Genomic DNA, 22,589 nt, shown 5'->3' with positions numbered 1-22,589 from the left:
GCATCTCTCAAAATGACTCTTACCTTAGACAAGTCTCTCTCCACCTTCTATCCATTGAGTTGAGTTTTTCTGCTTGGAACCTCAACATTTTAAAATTCAGTTTTAACTCTTGTCTCTCTCATCCCTCCTCTGAGGGTTCTGAGGCCTTTCTCTATATTATTTACTATCTGGATGATGCCATTTGTGTCTTTCTCTGTCCTGTAAGGATGGTTCCTAGAACTTAAATCAGGGCTTCAAGACTGTGACCAATGCAGAATTCAGGACTAATACCTTCCCTGCTCAAGGCACTGGTCTTCTGGTGACAAAGGCACTAGCTTATTTGATGGCCTTTCTCACCCTATGGAGTTATGTTTTTTCATGCTGAAGAAATATGATTATTTTTTCATGTATAATAATTGATAACAGGTTGGACACATTTCTTAATCGCTACACTTCAGTTTTCTCATCTGGGAAATGGCAATCATAGGGCCTTCTTATAAAGTAGATGTGAGGATTTGAGATGTTTTACTAGTAGCCCTTGGCAAAGTCATAATTACCATCAGCTGTGGTCATCAGCCACTACTGTCACCATCCTTGTCATAATCTAAGTTCACAAAAGCTTTTAGTCTTTTACACATGTTGATGTTTTTTTAACTGAAGGATGGGAATGTTTCTCTTCCAGTTCCACTGATATTGACAAATATCCAACATGACTTTATCTTGTCTACAGTGATATTTTGAGAAGCCTTCACATGTGTAGAGGCATCCAGCCAGTGGGCCTGCTGAACAGAGGGAAGTGGCCTGCACATCAAATTCACAGAGTAATAAATTCGAGAAGTTCAAGGTGTTAATAAACACTGTCAGGAAAATAGCTTCTCACACTGGTGCCATGGCTCCATTTCATACTCACTTTATGGTTTCTCTCTTAATTACCCAAGGTGCTTTCTTAACATCATTTGGGCTTATCAGTTTTCTCCAGAGCCAGCCTCAAGTGTATGGATTTTAATTAGCACTTGTTTCAGCTTTATCGTGGTACATGTTTTGGCAACACATGGCACCTTGGAACATAGCAAGCTGCAGAATTCCCAGGGACATACTTGTAGAATGTCATCCAGGAGAAATGTTCTTCTTGGCATGTGTTCTCTTTTCAAAGAAATCTTATTTTAATCTAAAAGGTTTGCAGAGGGTAAAGAGGTGACAAGGATAGTGACAGTTGAAGAACAGAGAAGTAAAGTTGTGTATGTATAAGGTGTTTTACTGTATGAAAGTGTTATATTCCGCAAGTTCTTTCCTAAGTCACAGAAACAGTATAACATAACGAGGTCGTTGGGTCCCTCCTGTCACCTCTCTGGCCCCTCCCTACCTCTGTCCTTATCCCACCCAATTTTAATAACATAAAACTTGAGTCCCAGAGGATTTTGTTACTCTGTTTAGACTAACATCACTTGAGAGACCTGAATCCAGATCTCTTTATTCCAATCATCCTGTGACCTTACATCTTTAGGGTTACTTGAATTCAGAATCTTTTCTGAATTCAGAAGAGATAGGAGAATCCAGCTAAGTTATAAGCTAGAGAGACTTTATGCACTGGTCTGGGAAGCAAATGCCACTTTCAATCTTGCTCCTGTATTGAAACACACCCTAGCCTCCTCAGATCTCTCAGCTTCTCAGTGAGTCTTTCTCCCATATAAAAATCCTTTGTCCCCACTTCACACACCCTGTCTCCCCTTCTCTGTGTTAATTTTTATCCCCAGCATTTACCATTACCCAACATGCTATATAATTTACTTCTTTATTAAAGACCTCCCCCTACTAGAATCTGAGCTCTGTGGGGAAGGGATTTTTGTTTTCTTCACTGCTGAGTCTGCCAGGCCTGGAATAATATCTGGCACATAGTCAGTGCTCAAGACATATTTACCAAATGAATACATGGAGAAAGAATTTCGTAGCATTGGCAGTATATTATTCTACCCATGACCCCACCCCTTCCTTGGGCATGACCTACAGACAGGAGAAAATAGGTTCCCTTGCAAACTCCATCATCCCCTCTTGCCTTGGTGAAAGTAAGAGTTGCTGTGTCCTTCCAACAGATGAGAGTAGAAGTCTGTCCCCTCAAGAAACACTCTCACTCTTCTATTTGCAGGACCATTAATCCCCATGTGCTTTGGACAAGCTATTTCCTCATTATGAGAAATTCTTTAGGTAACCCCCCCTGTGGCTATACTTCCCATTAACTAGTGTATGTTTTACAGGCTATTTGTAAGCAGAGCTACCCATTATGTCACCAATCCAAGAAACAAAGAAGGTTTGCTATTGTTAACTAACTATCTTGCTATCTTTTGTTCGAAAACACCTTGATTTGAGTGTTGTTTTTCACATGCCAAATCGGTTAGTGGGAAAACTATTGTCAAGAGTTTCATCCCAAACATGCTGTGGAAGTAGTGCATGTGCAGAGCATTAGTATACCAGACGTATTTTGAGTCTGTTGAAGTTGGTTGCTTCAGAGGACAAAGTTTTTGAGTTTACTCTTCATTCTGTAATGGAATTGTTAAAGTGAAATTGTATTAAGAATGTCTATGTGAATATGTGGATAGTGATAAATATATATGGTAATGAAATGAACAGGATCATAAATCTAGCGAACTTGTAAAATTTCCTGGGCCATTCTCTAAAAATTAAAAAGACATGGAGGTGGTTAAAACAAAAAATTTTCAATGCATACAAATATAATTTAAATGTGTTGAAATATGTTGCTTTTCTCATGGAATTCCGAGTTCATTGCCTTCCTGAGTTGATTTGTGTGAGCTGTTTGTGAGAACTAGAAATTCAGAAGTCAGAGACCACTGTATCAGTTGTATACACTCCTATGTTTCTTACATACCCTTTGTAAAGGGTGGTTAAGATTCCATCTGTTTTAGGAGTGACTCATCTCTCTGTCTCATGGCCCATCTGTTTCCTGGTCAGCCCAGGCCATTCACAAGTGATGGCCCCATGAAAAGTTGGTCCCGAACGAGGAAGGTGACTAGGTACACTGGTATTCCCCAGTGTTTTGAGAGCAAGGGTACTTTCTTCTGCCCTCTTTGGAAGTTATATAAATCTCCCAGTTGTGGGCATATTTGTATGGTTATTATTCCTTAGACTGATTTGCTTTTTTATGCATCTGTTTTTTATTAGAAGAAAAGAATATTGCTTTTGATTCTGCAAATGTTTGAAACCTATGGTAAATCCAGCCTTGCCAACCTCACCAGTTACCTTCAAAAATGTTCCAGTAGCGCTTTGTTTACTTATTTCTTTCTCTTTTCCCTATCCACACACCACTTAACCCTAATTTAATTCTTACAGGAGAGGTAAAAGCATGGCAACAGCATGCTTATCTAAGTTTGCTAGTTAGCATCAGATATCCCTTTTCTTTGCAGTAATAAGAAAGGGTCAAGATTAAAAAGCATTCAGGTTTTATAAATAACCAATGTAGAAAAAAATAGATGTATATGTGTATATAAAATATGTCAGTTTGAATCCGGGGTCTTTCTCATTTGTTTTATAGCTTGATGGTAAGAAATGCTAGCCAAGCTGGCCTGTATAACTGAGTTATTCTACATCTGTGTTCATAAAGCACTAATCTGGATTCTTCCAGCAGTGAGATCATTTTGTCCATGAATTTTGGGAAAGATTTAAGTTGTAACTGTACCCTTTGCAGTCCTATCATTTTATTCCATTTAGGTATTTCTTCTACTCTAAGTGCTGTGTCTATAAAGTATTAAGACTAGTTTCTTTGAGCCATCCCTGCTAGGCTGTCATTTTGTAATCACACCTCATAAATGAAATGAGAGAAATATTGAGAAATGGTGAAATCAAGCCCAGTATTCACCTCCTAAATGTACATTTTCAGTATTGTGAATTCAGACTTGCAAAGGCTGGCCTTTCCTTTTCTTAGATATTGGCAGTGAGGGTGAGGACTCTTTTATACAAGTATAAATATAATATATTGTGCTCTATATGTATCCTGTAGCCATGTATTTTATGAACTGAAGTTTTTTTCTTGATAGAGTACTTTATTGTTCTTCCTAGTATATATAACATGGTTTAATTTTCCTACTAGGTGAAATGAGGAATGATTTATACATCACTGTAGAAAGGGGAGAATTTGAGAAAGGAGGAAAGAGCGTGGCCAGAAACGTGGAAGTTATGATGTTCATTGTAGAGAGTGGTGGTCAGACCTTAAAGGTACGTTAATAATGAATCCTTTTTAGTGAACAGTTTCACATAATTGTTTTGGGTTCATCTTTAATGCTATCAGTTAATTTCTGCTTTGTGGTACTTTTTTTCTCCATCTTGTGTAGTTTTCTTTCTTTTTTAAAAATCATTAAAATACATTTTGGAAAAGAAAGTAGAAAGACAAAAAGGCCTTTCCACTTTAATTGTTAATTAATTGTGTCAACAGTTTCCTCCTTACTGCTAGTCCTTAACTACAGAGTTTTTTATGGCGCTTAATTTTTACCTTTCCTCTGTCATAGTTTTGGAAATGAACACTTTCTTTTCAGCAGTTGATTTAAAAAAGGACAAAAAAGCAAAAAACTAGCACACATAAGCCTGTGTATGTCCAGTCTTAGTTTTCTTCTCCACACCTGACCAAAATAGGGCATGAAGATTGGGGTATTTGTAATTGGGGTGGTAATAGCAGGTGCCTTCATGGAAGAAGTGTTTAGCATGAGCCCCAGGGCTCAGCGAGTTTCCCAGGAAGGCACAGAGCCCACTTGGACTGCAGCAGCCCGAGGACTTTGCCACGTAGTTGAACTCCAGAGTGGGCCCCTCTCCACCACGTCACCGAGGTCCACCCTTGGCATAGTAGGTGCTTGGAGAGCAGCATCAGAATTAAGCAGATGCAGCCACTAGCAGAAGGAAGTGCAGAAACAGAGCTGCCAAGGGCTAGGAGTCAATTTCACATCAAGTGCTATTTGGGAAGCAGGCAGGTAAGGCAAAGCCATTGCTCTGCTGCTTTATTAAAATAATCTTCAAGTGAAGCTGTCTTTAACCTGCATGTTTCCTTTGTTAGGATTTTATCTCTTTTGGCTCTGGAGAGCCACCAGCTAGTGAGTACCACTCCTTTGTGCTTTATCATAACAACAGTCCCAGGTGGTCCGAGCTGCTGAAACTCCCTATTCCTGTGGATAAATTCAGGGGCGCACACATCCGCTTTGAGTTTCGACATTGTTCCAGTAAGTGTTCTGTGGGGTTGGCTGTGTTGTGTTGGGCTAGTCTACTTACTGATTTGCCATGACGATGGGGGCTCACCTGCAGAAAGTGTGTGGCAGAGACCTCCAGGAGCGGGATTGAAGGTGAGTGGAGTCTGGGAGGTGAGGGAGCTCACTTCCTGAAGAACCAGTGACCCCTCTGAAAACACAGAGCAAGGGGAAGGGAAAGAAAATACCTTGCAGATCTACATGGTTCTCCTTAATTTGACCATTTTCATAAAAGTCAGCTTATCACTTTTGTAGTGTAAAAAGATTAGACAGAAAGGGGATACACAGCATTTTAAACTTGACTGGCTCGGTGGTCTTTGGAAGTTCTGACCCATCTGCTGTCTACAGCCAGGACATGCAGTTCTCAGACAGCTGAGGGGAACCCATGAGGCTTTTCTGAGCATGTGAAATCACTAGGAGAGCCTCTGATTGGCTCAGATTTATATCTGATTTGCATATATCTACATCACCGGGCAGTCTTAGGTGGTATTCAAATGAGATTCAAGTGATATCAGTCTGAATGGGCCTTTGAGATGACATGAAGTAATCGCCTCACGTTACAGATCTAAAAAATACAAGACAAAGAGAAGTTATGCGATTTATCCATGTGAACATTACTACCCATAAAATTGTCATTTCTTGACATCTCTATTTTTAAATCTTTTGTATGCATCTCCACCCCTCAAGTCCCTACATCAGCTCCCAGTCCAGGCATCTTCTGGTATTCCATTCCCTGTGTTCTGAAGTTTCATCTCAGACATTACTGGACATGTACATTATGACCAGAGAAGGTTTAGGTGAATCCTGCTTTGGGGCAGTGGGATGAGTGAGAGGTCGCGAAGAATTCAAGTGCTGGAGAAGAAGCAGGCTTGTCTTCAGTCTGGAAGGAACGGGGTCAGTGCCAATAGATATACGGTGGCTTCACCTGAATGGTTGTAATTCGCCCAAGATTTGGGGGTAGGGGAAGGACTTACCTGCTGCAGGGACAATGGCATGTTTGGCATTGGCTCAGGGAGCTCCAGAAATTATGCTTTTGTGGATGTTTCAGAACGGAGGGAGAAGACCAGCAGGTTCTTACCGTTCTTCCAAATTCCCAGGAGAAGTCCATGGATAGGACTGGAAGTGGGAAAACAAAGGACTTGGAATGATGCCATACTATTCTTTCCATCAGTTTTTGTTATAAATTCTCAGTTGGACTTAGTACGATCTTTGAACTTTAAGGTAGGAGAAAGAGGGGAAGGTCAAGATGAAATGGGGCAAAAGGAAAAACAAGCATCGAGAAAATTACATGTAACTCAGAAGCTGGAAAGTAGAATAAAGGCTATTTTCAATCAAACGTATTAGATCTCTGCCCTCTTGCCCTTGTACTTCAAACATTGCTCACAGGGTTTTTTTTGTTTTGTTTTGTCTTTAATGTTCATTATTAACATGCAGAAGAAATAACAAAGCACAAAGAAAATAAAATCCCCATAATCCCATAATCTGTGAATAATCAAGGTGACCACTTCCTCACATGAGCTTCCAGGTTTTCTCTCTGTGTACATGTATTTATTTTTTAAATATCATTTATTCATGAAACAAGTACTCACTGAACACATATTACATGTCGAGCACTTGCCTGGGCATTGGAGATACATCAGTGAACGTGAAATACCTCCTCATAGCGCTTTCATTCTAGAGAGGGAAGACAGACAGTATGTGAGCAAATAAATACATACAGTATCAGGGTGGTAAGTGTAGTGAAGGGGGCTAAATTGGGGGTAGGTCCTAGAGAGTGATGGCGCTTTGTCGCTATTTTCTAAAGGGCAGTCAGGAAAGACCTCTCTGGTAAGGAGATGTGTCAGCAAAAACCAAGGGGAGGTGTGAGCCCTTGGGTATCTGGGGAAAGACCATCACAGGCAGAGCAAACAGTGTAAGTGCAAGCTACTTGAGGTTGAAACTTGCTTGGCATTTTCAAGGAATAGCAAGGAGCCCAGAATAAGCAAGTGAAAGAGTTTGGAGATAAGGACAGAGAGGTAGCAGGGGAGCCAGATTCCGTTCTGCGTTTTAGGTCACAGGGAGGACTTTATTTGAAGCAAAGAGAGCCGTTGGAGGATTTATGGTGCAGATAATTCTGGCTGCCAGATGGTAGATTGTAGGTGGGAACAGAAAGATTATTCAGGAGGCTTTTGCCATCTTCCAAGTTAGAGATTAAGGTGGTTTGGTAGTGGTTTGATTCTCTTTTACAGATTTATTGATAAATGGGATGTGAAAGAAGGAGAAAAGTCAAGGGTGATGCCAAGATTTTGTTCTGAAAACAGTCACTTAATGAAGTGAGGAAGACAACAGGAAGAATGTCTGAGGAATAAAAATCAACATTCCATTTTAAAAATGCTTAATGTGAGAAGTTTATTAGACATTCAAGATGTCAAATCGACAGTTGAATGAGATCTCAGCTGGAGACTTAAAATAGAGAATGAAAACATACAGTTCAGTGGTATGCTGTAAATGTTTAATAACAAGCACTTGGGGTGGGGGCGGGGGGGAGAGGGAAACCCTGAATTACAGCATTTGCTGATTTCCATGTGGCAAATACTCCCACCATGGCCAATGTCAGTCTACTGATATGACCATCCCTGAACGTGGAGCTGGGGAACGATGCACACTGTCAGCCTCTGGGGGCCAGTCCTGACCAGCTCCAGCATATCCTTGACACCCGTGAGGCTGGATGAGCATCCTCAGGAATAAGCCAAGATAGCAAAGGGAAGTCGAGGGTGGATTCCCGTCGCGCTTTGGCATTTTTGGTGTTGGGAGAAGGAGGAGGAGTCGTTAGTGGGACTAAGAAGGAATAACCAGCGAGGCTAGAAGAGGATCCAGAAAGAACAGAATTCAGGTGGCTAATCAAAGAACGTTTCTCAAGAAAGTTTCTCAGATGTGTCAGGTGCCAATGATAATCAAATAAGGTGAAGAACAGAGAAATTATGACTCAGTTTGGGACCATGAAAGTCATTGAACCTCGCATGTAGCTTTAGGGGATTTATGGTACTGAAGGCCTGGCAGGTGTGAGCCCCAGAGGGAGGGGAGGAATGGAAGGGCCGGCAGTGAGGACAGACAAACCTTTTGAGAAACTGCTGTGAAGAATATGAGAGAGCCGGGAAGTAGGATAGTAGCTGTAATGGAACAATGGGGCATAGGAGGGGTTTTCTGTTTTTGTTTTAAGGTGGAGCCTTTAAGACATATTTGTTTGGTGTAATGATTCAGTAGAGAGGGGGAAGATGCTGCTGTAGAAGAGAGAGGGGAGAACTAGGAGCCGTGTCCTTGCGTGAGGGCAGCATGGGCCCAATGCTCCAGGTTACCAGCCAGCTTACCAGCTAGGGAGGAGCATGCAGAGTTCAGGCACCGCACAGGGGCCAGACGCAGGCCGGCCAGTGAGCGGAGCACCTGGGAGTTCGCTCCACCTCCACTGGGTGGGTGGAAGGTGCCCTGCTCTCAGGCTTGAGAAGGGAGGAGATTGGATGAAATAACTGTCTAGAAAAGTTATTAAAAAGGTGAATTGATTAGGGAGAGGTAGAAAGTTTGCCCAGCTAAGGGCCCATTTGTGGTCAGTGTGCATTCATTCAAGTGAGGTGAGTCTCCTGTGGGCGTGGAGTCAGCTGCATGTGGGGTCTCACCAGGCTGCAGTATCGTAGTGGGAAGCATTGGGGAGTAAGGGTTAAGAGTTTTTGTGAGGAACTGATTAGAAGATGTGCCATACAAGTGGGAACTGACAGTGGAGGGGCAAGGAGGGGTGGGCCAAGAAATCGGGAGGTCAGTTCCAGCAGAATTGTTGGAATTGGGGTACTAGAAAGAATGAACTGGAAAGTTGAGAGGTAGAATCTATAAACTGAGGGCCTTTGTTAGTAAAGGGGGATCGCATTATGCCTACTGTGTATAACAGTCCATCCAGTTTATTAATGTTAATCTAATAGCTCAAGACAAAAGGCCACATTCTTTAAACTTTGGTATTTTTATTTCTAAGAAGACAAATTTGGAGAAACTGTTGCCTTGTTTCTTATCCTTGCTAATTTTGTTCATCATGGAATCTTTTTTTCCTTCCAAATTGAACACTAAAACCACACCAAAAAGATAAATAGTCGAATAAACTCAGGAAATTATTTCTAAGTGAGTCTTTCCCCCTAAATCATAAGTTCCATGCCCAGCACTCTCACTGATTTAGCAATCTCTTCTCAGAGATCTTTGCTGTGTTTGCCACTTAACTTGAAAGAATATTGATATTTTCCCAATTTCTCTCTGGGGTTGAAATTAATCTTTTAAAAGAAAATCCTTTGTTTTCATCACATTTTCAGGTATGTCCTCATGCTAGGAGCCAAAATTACCATTCTCTGTGTGGGGCTCCACTGCCTTGTGGTTAAATGCCAGAAGCAATTGTAAGGGAACCATGTGTTGCTAAAGCCTCTTGTCTAATCTTCAAGATCAAACTTGAATCAGACTATCTAACTCCTCTAGCTCAGGTGTGACTGCATCCCAAAGCTGGGCTTTTCTACCAAGTATAATGCTCCACTTCCACACGGCATGGAAAAGAATAACCATGCAGCTCTTGATAGTCTGCTAGCCATGGAACTCCTCTGTGCACATCTAAATACAGGGACGTTCCTTTAATGCTTTCTCCCATTTTGGAGAGAAGGAAGCTGGGTGGAAAGGACTGGAATGGTACTCAAGAGATCTAGAGTAGGTTACCTAACACGGAGTGATCTCAATTTCCTTATCTACAAATAACCTGCCAATGATCCTTGACATTTCTATCCATTGTAATTCTTAATTAAGCATCTGAAAAACCTCATTGCCTCATTTCCAGCTTCAGGAATACTACTTCAGTAAGACCTTATTAACCTATAGATTGCAATTCATGTTGTTTTTCAGCATGCATAACATTCCAAAGAGGTAAATTTCCACAGGGCGATCTGTCTTCACACAGAGATGTGTCTTTACACACAGAATGTGGAAAATTCTGTCATGGATTGAGGCAGAGCTTAGAGACTCCCTTTCCACAAGCTACCATTGCATTTCACATTCATTCATTCGCTCATTCATTTAGTTAACATATTTATTGAGAACCTGCTATGTTCTTGGCACTCTTTGAGATACCAAGCTTAGAATAAAACAGAGAAGAATCCTACCCTCACTGATGCTTATGACCAGGAGTGGAGGGTAGGAGGTGAGGAGAAAATACAAGCACACCAGAAATTTTTTAAAAATGTAATTTCTGATAATCCCATGAAGAAAATGTCAAGGAATGTAATTTCTAGATTACGTTGGGAATATAGGATTGGAGGTAGCTACTGTAGATAGAGATCCCATCATCACAGCTTTCCTCCATTGTGTAGAGGAAGCTGGTGACTGTGGGTTGTATTTCTTGATGATCATGCTGCTTAACAATCTCTGCATCTGAACATGGGTGTTTAAGTAAGCAACCAATTTTTTTCCCCCACACAGCAAAGGAAAAAGGAGAGAAGAAATTGTTCGGTTTCTCTTTCGTCCCCCTGATGCAGGAAGATGGTAGGACTCTTCCAGATGGCACTCATGAACTCATTGTGCATAAGGTAACATCAATCAGACATCAGTAATGGACTGTTAAAAATAGGGCTGAATATTAACTCACTGTCTTGTCATTGTTCTGGAAAAGAGAAAAAGAATGACTCTTTTGGAAGACTGCTGCCAGGGAGTGTGTTTTAGAAAATGCTGTCTCTATGTTTCATATCATATTCCTAAAACATATTTCAAAGATAATTTATGTTTTCATCTTAATTTAGGCATAGGTATTTGATTTGGGTAAGTCTATATGTTTACCTTAAAGTCCTTTCCATTGCTGTGATGGGAGTAAATAATCTTGCAAATAAGTTTTTGAGCGCTGCTGGTACCTACGTGCTTTCACATCTGGAGGTAATTTCGCAGGTCAGGCCTCTGACTCTCACTAAGCAGAGAAGTGGCTGTGCTTTGTCATGACTTTTGTTGGTTGTTCCTATTTTTTTGCATCAAGAATTGTCATAAAAATATTGGGAATGAAGTATACTTTAGGCAATAAAAGAAAATTCATAAAATGAGATCCTTAGAAGTTACCAGAGAATGACAGTAATGAAGTATAGAATAGAAATACTAAGAAATGTGAAATACACAATTCAAGTACCCAGTTTTCTCCAAAATATATCTCCTTTGCATTTCTCCATTTCTGTAGCCAAGTGACATTCCAGGTTCTCATCATCTCACCTGGGCTAACTGGTCCTTTCAACCTGGGTGTTGTCTCCTCTAGTCCAGGTTTCCCCAGCCATTAAGGGGACCTGCCTAAGAGGCAGATATATCCAGGCCACTTCCTAGTTTAAACCCAGTGAAAAGCTCCGCATTGCTGAGAGAATAAATAGCAGGCTCCTCAAGGTATTCCAGGCTTCCGACTCCCTACTGCTTCGCCTCTCCGGCTTCTGTTCTGTATTTGACTCCACAGCCACACATGCCCAGCTTCTGCTAGTTCCTCAATCCCTGCCTGCTAGTTGTCTGTGCCGCGCCTCTGCCCTTGGCCCTCCTGGAGTCATGCCTCCCCCCACCCCCACCCCAATTCCTGCTCATCCTCGGAGGCTCACCTTGACCACAGCCTTTTCCAGAATGGTCCCCACTCCCCACCCCCTACTCTTTATATTCCCAGCTGGCCAACTGCTGTCCCGAGCTCCCTGGATATCTGCTCGCACCTCTTACATTGTACTCACTACATCATCCTGCAATTATCTGATGATCCCTTGCTTACCCAGTAGATTTATGAGGCTCTTGAGAGCAGCCGCTGTGTCAGAGGGTCCTGGCAGGTTGTACATGTGCCATGAATATTTACTATTAGGAAAGGAGATTACCATCAAAAACTTTCTTTACCTTTGAATTATTGCTAAAATATGAGTGTCAGTACATAATATACCTAGTAATTTCTATTTGTATGTGTATGTATATGTATGTACGTATTTCTTTAATCATTCATTTTCTCTTTGTTCAGCATACTGATGACAAGTGACAGGTTAGGCACTGTTCTCAGTACTGCAAGTACAGTGTCGAACATAACAGTGCAAGTACCTCCCTTTCTGGCACTTACATTCTCTCTGCTTTGAAAAGTGACTTAAAGGCACTTATAGTGTTAAAATACAAAGAAAACATATTTTAAAGTAGAGTAACCAGTAAAGCAAACAGAGTAGCTCAATGTACTAGACACCTACGGTGATCAATTTACCTCTCTGTTAGGTCAGAAGTCCCTTATGTGAGATGTGTAATGTGACAGGCAATGTCTTCAGCTATTAGTTTCCAAAAGATGTAATGTTACTTTCTATGGGTGTGATATTGCCTCAGTGTAACATTAAATCTTGACTCAGAAAAGGCAGGCTGAGATAATCAAAACTGGGCTTGCAGCTTCCTAATAATATACAGAGGAATGATTTGCTTCTGTAAGGCATATTGGGTGCAGGCTCTCTAACCTGTGGTCAGAGGGTGTGTTTGGGGCAGATGCTAAGTTTCCAGTCAAGTCCAGGTTGACTGCTCCAAATGAACACAGTTAATACCACAGTTGTTAGTTGCTGATGGGAGACATCCATATACTAAAAACACAAGAGGACAGGTAGCAGAGCTTGCTTGTCTGTGTGAGCCCTTAGGAATCCTGCTGGTATTGATTCCCAGAGAACCATTCTACTCCAATATCAAAGGCCTATTGGGCACCTATTGGCAAGACCAAAACTTTTCAAAAACAAAGCTTTTTATCAGCTCAAGCCTTTGCACAAATTTTCACTGAGTACCCGGAATTCTACTCCTTACAGCATAGGCAAATTTATTTGAGCTTGAACAATTTAAGGGGCAAGTGTTCCTAGTGATAATCTTCAAGCACAGAGGAGGTTCAGGATGGTAGGTTATCTAATTTGGGGCAGACCCATCAGGCAGCATTAGCTCCACACAAAAACCCTAAGTAGCTGAATTGTCTTATGATTAGGGTTATTCAGCATCACTTATTTAAAGAGATGTGGAATAGTTACCAAGTATAACAACTTTCCTTTTTAGTCTAGTTGATGCCATGATTTTCTTTTTAATGGTACTGAGCCAACAAGTTCAATGTCAGCTTAAGGCCACTTACAGTTTATGATTATAAAACCATATTATGAGCATAATGCATATCCTTCCTCAGTCATGTAGGAAGGAACACAGCCTGCTGATAATTGCAGCCTTGGATTTATTATTTAAACAAAATAGGAAAAAAAAAGATAAGAGGAGGAGTGGATTTCAAATCACTGGGTAAAAGAATAGCCCATTTAATAAGCATTGTGGAGATGACCATGATGGAGAAAAGAAAGGGCTGGATCCCTACCTTTTCTTCTTGTACCAAAACAAATTCCAGATGAGATATAAAAAGTAAAGCTGCAAGAGCCTTAAAATATGAGTGAACATTTTTATAATAGGGAAGGAGGGCCTTTCTAAGGACTGCTCAAATGTTAGAAATCTAGTACAGAGAAAGTCTGTAAGTTTGGCTGCATAAAGTTTACAGCTTCTTTATTAACAAACTATCATAATCAAGGCTGCAGGGTACACAACAAACAAAAGTATAGGTTTAGCTCAGTTAAAAAGTGTGACCATTCCCGGTTTACCACACATTATCACAAATCAGTAAGAAAAAGAATTGAGCAAGATATCCAAAAATAATAAATGCAAAAATATAAAATAAATATATGAATAATCAAAGAAATATAAGTTAAATAAAGAATGGGAAAGCTTTTAGCTTATTACATTGGTAAAGATTTTTAAAGCTCAGAATCTGAGTAGGGTTAGAGGAAAATGCACACTCTCTTGCATCACAGAGGAAATGTGAATCGTGTTGTCTTTCTGGAGGACAGTTTAGCAACACATAGAAAAATTCAAACATGTATATCATTTGACTCAGCCCTTCCATTTCTTGGTATTTATTGGAGGAAAATAATCAGACAAGCTGAAAAAAGATGATCCAGGATATCATTGCAGGTTCCTTAAAATATGGAAAAGTTGACAGTAATCTAAATTACCAATAACATAGGTCTGGCTAATTAAATTAGTTATATTCATACAATGACTGGGTTATTATTATATGTTTATTGGGAATTTTTATGGGCATATAAAAATGTTTATGCTACACTGACAAAGCACACATTATAGAAGCATATATTTAGTATAATACCATTTTTATAAAATTGTTTAACTACATGTCCGTATATATGTATGTATGTGTATGTGTGTGTGTGTGTGTGTGTGTGTGTGTGTGTGTGTGTATGTATTACATAGATGCTTGGAGGGATATCCTAAAATGTTAATGCTGACTTTATTTTTATATTGCTTAGTTTTTGTTAATGGACAAGGGTTATTTTATAACAGTGAAATCTTATTTCATTTTGAAAAAATAAAAATGAGAAGAGACATGAAGTTAGACTTAGCCTTGTTTTGTACCATTTAATTATGGAATTTCTAACTAAAGACCATTCTTCTATCATAATCTTGATAGTAATGTATATTGTAAGGTTCTGAGGAAACTGCCATAAGTCTTTAAAAACTGTATTTTGTGTCATTCATTGATGGATACAGTCTATAAAATGGAAGGCTAATGAGAGAAGGTTATATTTTTGTAGATATAATACAGAGAATAATTGTGGTTCATAGTGGATTACTTAAAGTTAAAACCTACATGCTCCTCATGTAAGGTATTAGTTTAAAAAACTCAATCCTACAGTAGCTAAGAAGAAAGCTTCTATGTTAAAGACTGTTTAATAGGCTAATTTGTGAGAGAGCTGGACTTTGTAGCAGTGGCTGGACTCCACTTTGAGTGTGTTTTAAGGAAATCTTCCAGAGGAGTTAACAGTTCATAGTCTGACAAGGACCTAGACTCATCCTCTAGAGTAGGAGGTAAGAAATTCTGAGGGCAAAGACTCCTTTCAAGGACATTCACAACTTTACATGATTGATTACATGCTTGGAGTCATTTCCAATGGAAATAAACTCTTAAATCTATAAAAATCTGACTATCATAGCTCTAGAAATATAAGCAAAATAACTTAGTCCTCATTAGAGATTTTGCCTCTAGAGTCTCTTTTATGGTTCTCAGAAAATTAATGATATCTCCACGTGGCTGATGGCTATGTTCAAAACTTCCCTTTGGTATTGCTCATTTGCTAATAACAGTATTTAATCTAAGTTTTATTATTTCGTTACTTCCTGGTAGGACTGTTGTCTTCCCCTGCTTTGCAGGGATGTCTCTGGCTGCCCCTCTCCAGCTACTTGTTGGAAAGCAAGTTTAGAAAAGAGACTGCAATAAAGAGTATAAGAGATTTCATTTCTCTAAAGTCAAGTCTCTTAAGGAGAATGATGTGACAATTCAAAAAAGGAAGATAGGGAGTTAATAGCTATGCACTCAAGGCCTATTCTGGCTTATTCCAGTGAAGAATTTTTTAGTCCTTGAAAATACATTCTAAAACACCTTCAGGTCCAGTATGTGTATAAAATAAATAAATAAGCAAACAAGCCTAATAATAGTAATAGTAATAATGTAGTCTACCTTTGAGAAATTAAGGTTTTGTGAATTCATCCTTGTTGACTAACACCACCATGGCAGAAACGGCCCAACTCAGCCCGGCTGAGGTTTGCTTAGTAGAAATCTGATTCCTTATGGTGGGACTTACTGGCTTCCTAACCCAATACATCTGAGCAGAAGAAGGACCAGGTAAGAACCAGCCCAACACATGATGGTCCTGCTTCCTTGATTGAAGGATTAATTTGATGGGGTAGCCTAGGCTATAAGAATCTGTTGCAGATTCTTTTATTTCACCTTTCCTTCCTAAGTTTTGTCCATAAAACCTTTGTGGCTCATAGATTTTCCTACAAGTTTTCAGTTTCTGTGCCCCACCTGCTCTGTAGAGTGCTGCACAGGCACTCATCTTCACGGGCCACTGTCTTTGAGAAGGATTTCTCAGATTCAGGTGAAAGCTCTTGCTCTCCCCTTATCCTTCCCTATAGTCTGATTACACTCAAGTAAAATGAAACATGGGCTGAATGTCCAGGTATGCAGATGGGCCTGCCACATGCCTTGCTGCCTAGAGAACCCTCCATGCTCCTCCGGCTGTCCCAAGAGGGGCTGCCCTGTAACTGTAGTCACTGGCTCTTAGACAAGCCAGAGCGTGTCTGTCCCCCCTGCACCTGGGCATAGGAGAGCTGTGCACACAACCCTTGTTTCATTACACATTGTGAGAGAAATTAAAAGATAAACATCTGCAACATTTAAAAAATTAAGAATAAGTAACCTGGTAAGTTTAGCATAGAGACATGCCAAGCAGTCTTCCCCAGATGCTCTGCCTTAACAGAAACCTGGATCTCCTCTGCTGAGAGAGCTTCCTGAGCAGCTTGTTGAGTAGGGAGACCTCATCTTCTGAAGGCTTGTGTCCAGGGTTCAGAGCGCTGATCCATCTAAAGGCCCCAGTGCTTTAAAGATACCAGTTCTCCACCCCCTCGTAAAGAGCTTGCCTGCCTCCTTGGGCTCATTCCATACAGTGCTGTGGCTGTCCACTGGCCTAGTTACTGTCTCCTCCCAATACACACTTACTGGCCAGCACGGAAGAGTGTGGAGATGGGGCTGGGCAGCTGTTCACTTTCCCAGTCAGCATCACCCCTAGCTCAAAGCTGTCTTCTCCTGTTGGTTGGCCTGTTCAGTGCCCTCTCCTCTTGTTTCTCCGTCACCTGAGTTCCAGCAACCTTCACTTGTGTTGTGTCACTGTGACCTCTCCCTGGCCTTGCTTCATCCACAGCCAGCAGGACTTTCCATGTGAGTGGTAATAAATACTACATGGATGGATGAAATAATCCAGAACCACTTCTAAACAAAAGTCTTAAATTCCCCATATACTGACTCTAACCTTTCAACCTTCCAATTTTCTGATACCTGTTTTTTTTTAATCTTATTCTCCTCTGATAGGCCCTGCCTGAGTTCACTTTCTCCCTTTCCTTATCCAGGGTATCCCTTGACCCTTAGTTCTACTGTGCCTTCATGGGAAAAAAACACCAGCCCTGGATCAGTCCATCAACGTTGCCCCTCCTATAGCAGCTGAGGATGGCTAGAGGGCTGACTCTGTTGTTACAGGTTAACCTGATGAGTGCAGATACAGGACCCAGGACCGTCAGCACTGCAGGTGGCCGAATCAGCTCTCTCAGTCCGCACCAGAGCTCTTTACAAGATTTTGCCATTCTGCCTCTCCCACCACTTCCCTTCTACCTACTTAACAGAGCAAACAGTAGCCGTCGGACAGGAACTTCCTTTACTTCCTGTGCTCTCTCCCTTGCCACCGCACACTTATCTGCATCCTTCCCTTCCTTCCTGCTTCCTGTCTAAAAGGAGAGGCAAGACTCCTTCCCTCCGAGGCTAATTTTTCCACCTGCTTCCTTCAGGATCTTCCTCCGGCCTGACTCCCCTGGGACCTGCTCCTCTTGCTCTTGCATCTATAACTGTTTCCCTTCTTCTGGCAGTATTCTCCCTGATTGTAGACATGCTCAAGCCTTTTTGTTTAAAACAAAAACATTTTTATAGCCCCCACACTCCCTTTTCCCTTCTGATCACAGCCTGCCTACATGAAAAACCAGTCTTCTCGCACTGTCTTTTCTTCCTTAAATTCCACTTCTTCCTCAGGCTGCATCTGTCCCCACATCTTAAGTCTCTCCCTCAAGGTCACCAGTGCCCACCAGAAGCAAAAGCCACTACGCCCTGTCAAAATCTCTCCTTGTTTGACTTTCCTGTAGTGTGTAACATGCTGCTTACTCCTCTTTTTGAAAAATGTCACATTGTTTGGTCTGTCTGAGCATTTTCCTGAGTTACATCCTTCCCCTTTGAAGATTCTTCTCTCTTCTCTCCATACCCTAACGTCGGTTATGTTGGATTTAATCCTTAGCCACCACCTACATCTCCTATACTCTAAAACCATCTGATCTACTTTCATGGGTTAACTTGCCACATCTCTGCTGAGGATGACCAGATCTGGATTGCTAGCCCAGAACTTTTACCAGCCCTCTGAACATCTTCAGCTGGATTCGCCAGAAGCACCTCAAACTCAGCACCACCAAGGTTAAGCTCCTGCTGCAAACAGAGCCCTGCAGATTTCCTTGACTTCTCACATGTCTACCTGTCTAAGCTACTGGTTGCATGACTGGTCAGTTCATCTCCTTGATAGTATTTCAGTCTAATTTAAACCGGAGGTGAATATCAGAATCACCTTGAGTTTTTCCTGGTTAAGAGGTCTAGGGCAGTCCCAAGGCTTTTTGTTTTGAAAAATCCCATGTTCCAGTGATACTAAACTACATATGGTTGAATAAACCTGTACTTTTAAAAACAGTTGTTTTTTAAAGATATTTTAAAATTACAAAAGAGCAAAAGTAGTACAGGAAATTCCCAAATGCCCTTCACCCAACTTCTGTTTATGTTAACATCTTACATAACCTTGGCACATTTATTGAAACTAAATTGCCCTTGGTGTAATACTGTTAACACAAAACTTATTTGAATTTCACAAGTTTTCCCACCAATGCCATTTTTCTGTTTCAGGATCCCATGTTACATTCAATTGCCATGTCTCCACAGTCTGATCATGCACTTTTTTTGTTGTTGTTGTTGTGGTTTAATTTTTTATTAAGATATGATTGATATACACTCTTATGAAGGTTTCACATGAGAAAACAATGTGGTTACTACATTTACCCAAATTATCAAGTCCTCACCCATACCCCAATGCAGTCACTGTCCATCAGTGCAGCAAGTTGCCAGATGATCATGCACTTTTTATACCCCCGATGCCTCTATATGTGTGGTGTCTTCCATGTAATATGCCTTTCCCTCCCTTGCCTGCTCCGTGAGCCTCTGATTTGTTATGACTGAAGTCAAGTAGTCCCTTTCCCAGAAGGCCTTCCTTCCCTTCCCCAGGAGAGCTGGAGTCCAGTGGTTTCAGAACAGTTTTTAATCAGTATTAACAGATGAGTACAGAGGTCAGACGTGTAGTGGCCTCAAGGACGGGACTCTGTTTATTTCCTTGTTACATTCTTAACACCACATTAAAGAGCTGGCAAATAGTAGGAATTTAATAAGTGTTTAATAATGACATTAAGGATGGCTAATCATATTGAAAGAGTCCCTAAAATAAGGTATTTTGCTTCCACAGCTATTTCAGTCTGGTTTTGTAACTGCTAATATATCATTCCAGCTGGATTGTCTACCTTACTGTGTTTTTAAAATTTAATTATCTATTTCCAGCAGATTACAGACTCCTTAATTAGGTAAATATACTATGGATTTCTGTACCAGGTTATTCCCGAGTAGATGGTAGATGCTCATCTCCCAGCCACATAGCTTGCATTAATTAGTACAGATACCACATGTCTGGAACACTTTATGACTGACCATGCAGGCCTCTTTCACATGTCTCAGACAGCGGTCAAAAAACTGGCCCAGGGTACGATGCCCCATTCATTGTTGTACCCACTGCTTTTAGTTCTGGGCAAAGAAGTCTTTCCAAGCTGTATAATCATAAAGAAAATTGAGATGATTAGTGCTACCACAGACCCTGCATTTAAATTCTTCTGTGAGAGGCCGAAGGAGCATCTCTCTCCTGTCAGATCTGATTTCAGTCTCAAGTGTAATAAAGCAAAGGGCTATTTCTCAATGCCACTGCTCTAATTTGTAATAAATTAACTTCATGCCTTTTTAAGATGACTTGCACAGCTCACAGCCTATCAAAGCAAAACAGAGTTGTCCTTTACTATGACAGTGGCACTGTTTTGTTTCCACAATCCAGTAGCAGTCTCTAGAGGCTGTGGCCATGTTGCCTTATTTATTCTAGAAAGAACAGTTCAGTTAATTGTTCCCTCATCTATCCATCATCATACATCTGTAACATCAGTAACACTCTAGCTGTGTCTGTCAAGGGGATGGGAGGACAGTATCTTGGTGTCTTATTAATCTCATGTTCATGTTGCCTTCTTGCATGCCTGCACTGGATTTGATGAAAAACTCAAATGCTAAGACCAAAAAGTTGTTTTGCAAGTGTTCCCCAGAATGCAAGAGATCTCTACTTAACCATCCATCTAGTTTAAGGTGTAACAGGATTTTACTGTGGTGACAAAACCATATATCCACTACATACCACATTGGTGCTGCAGTTTTATGGCATTGAGCCTGGATTGCCCAGATTCACAGGCATTCAAACACCCAACTGTGACTCTCTTGCTCTGGTGCTTCCAGTTAAAGTGCAGGAATGCCAGGCCATGCTTTTCCAGCTGCATTGCTGTGACTGCATCAACTTTGGGTCCCTCCCAGGAGGAAGAGATCTTTCATTCTTCTTTGCTTCTCTGGTCCATGCCCTGGTTCAGAATCATTCAGTGCAACCCCTTCCCCCATCTGGCTGAAGAGCACCTGAAACATGGACTGCTGACTCTGTCTCACTCCCTGAGTCTGCTGGTGAACAGTGCACTTCCTCCTAAGAGGTCAGAGAACCTTTTTGGTGTAAACTTTTGCTGACACCTGCCCCTGCCCAACAGGCCCCCTTCTGGAGCACCATTTCTGCTCTTCAACCCATTTCTCTTCTATAGATTCTCTTCTATTGAATGAAAGAAAAGATGACCCCAAACTCATCTGTTCTGTTCTCTAGCTCCGGTGTCACACCTCATCTCTTCCTACTTCAGCTTCCTGTCCACTATGCCCAGGTCACACAGTCCCTTCTGTACCCCATCTGGTTTCAGGGCTTGGGCTGCCCATCTTGCTGCCGGACTCATAGGCTAATTACATATGCAACTATTTCAGCTCCACAGACCACTCTACGCCTCATGGCATCTCCTGCAAACATGTTTTTTTTTGAGAAGTGAACTGTTCGTGGTGTTCTTAGCCTTACCCACCATTCAGTATGTTACCTATAAGTCAATACAATTTAACTTTGCTATAGCAAAACTCAGAACTTGGTTAAAACAGCAAGCTGAGGTCAAATAGTTCCTTTCCCAGAAGTGCTGGGAAGGGAGCAAAAGGAGGCAGTGTTATGTAATAGTTGTAAACATAAATTTTGGCTTAAAACCTGACTCTGATACTTACTAATACTATGACTTTGAGCAAATCACATATGCAACTCAGGTTTCACTGTCCTGCCTCATGCGGTTATTATGGGAATAAGAAAATACATGTAAAGTGCTTTGTAAAATGCCTCACATTTAGAAAACCCTCATAAGTGGTAGTTGCTTGGATTGCTTTTAAAATCTCCAGTGCTGGTATGATGTGTTCAGGATGCATGCTAAAAACCTCATAGAATAAAATAAGATAAACTATCAGATTGTTCTGTCCAATTTCTCCAGGCCACCTAAGTTCTTCAAAAATAGAATAAAGCCTCCAATTCTAACCTTGTACATAGCAGATCTCCTTTGACTCTATGGGACAAAAAAATCAGTTTTGAACCCCTGGTAAATATTAATGTGTTCACAGAGACCAAAGAGTGAGGACATTCTTTTCTTTACTAACCTAATGGGTAGAATTCTCCCATCTACTCTCCTCCAACACACACACACACACACACACACACACACACACACACACACACACTCCAGTATTCTTGCTGGAAGGCCATGAAATAACTTTTATATTCATAGTAATGTTTATATTATTACATTTTGTACTTGAATGAGGGTGATAGGCTTTAGCCATAAGCAACTCAAGGTGTCACTCCTCAGACAAGCTGACACACTAAGGCTTGGCCTCCTTGGCTGGGGGAGAAGTGAAGTGAACCAGGGTTGGTGGCACTGACCTGGCCACAGTGCCTGGCCCTGGAAAAGGCAACCAAGTCTTCCACCCACAGTGCTCTGGCAAGACATGACGCTGCCATCTCTGTCAAGTCACAGAAGTGGTCCATCCATGATCACCAGTGGAGGTAGATGAGCATATCATGTAGGAATTCCAAGAGGATTGAGCCATTAGGTGGGGGAGGAAGGTAAGAGGTATAGCCGTAGGGGGCAGGATTTCTGTGAACAGATGGAGCATACCAGACTAGGGCAGGAGACCTGGAAATAGCTGGACAGTATGCTGCGTTCGAATGACATTTCAGCCAATAGGAAGTGGTGGTTAGACATATGGAGCAAAAGTCAGGTGGGGGAATACAGACCAGAACATGATCCTAGCCCTGTAGACAAGGAAATAGGGTCAGTTAGAGGTTGCTGTGACTCATGTTATGACTTGCTGTGTTCCAAGCCCTGATCCCAAGAATGAGATGGGGAAGGGGATGGTGATCCAGGGTTCCAGAGCATTACTTTGCCTAAGCACTCTTTCTGCGCAAGGCATTTGAAGTGTTCACT

The 22,589-nt window shown here is 41.2% G+C and overlaps 1 protein-coding gene across 1 annotated transcript in view; it reads left to right on the top strand.

Annotated features, from left to right (window-relative positions):
* Nucleotides 1-22,589, top strand: part of DOCK4 (dedicator of cytokinesis 4) — a 418,723-nt gene that overhangs the window by 264,834 nt on the left and 131,300 nt on the right. The window contains exons 14-16 of the mRNA XM_036897350.2: nt 4,079-4,203; nt 5,033-5,195; nt 10,692-10,798. Coding sequence (XP_036753245.2) covers nt 4,079-4,203; nt 5,033-5,195; nt 10,692-10,798 — 395 coding nt within the window. The remainder of the gene's footprint in view (nt 1-4,078; nt 4,204-5,032; nt 5,196-10,691; nt 10,799-22,589) is intronic.

The sequence above is a fragment of the Manis pentadactyla genome, chromosome 7, assembly GCF_030020395.1.
Source record: "Manis pentadactyla isolate mManPen7 chromosome 7, mManPen7.hap1, whole genome shotgun sequence".
Taxonomy (NCBI): domain Eukaryota; kingdom Metazoa; phylum Chordata; class Mammalia; order Pholidota; family Manidae; genus Manis; species Manis pentadactyla.
This window is presented reverse-complemented; position numbering and strand designations above follow the sequence as displayed.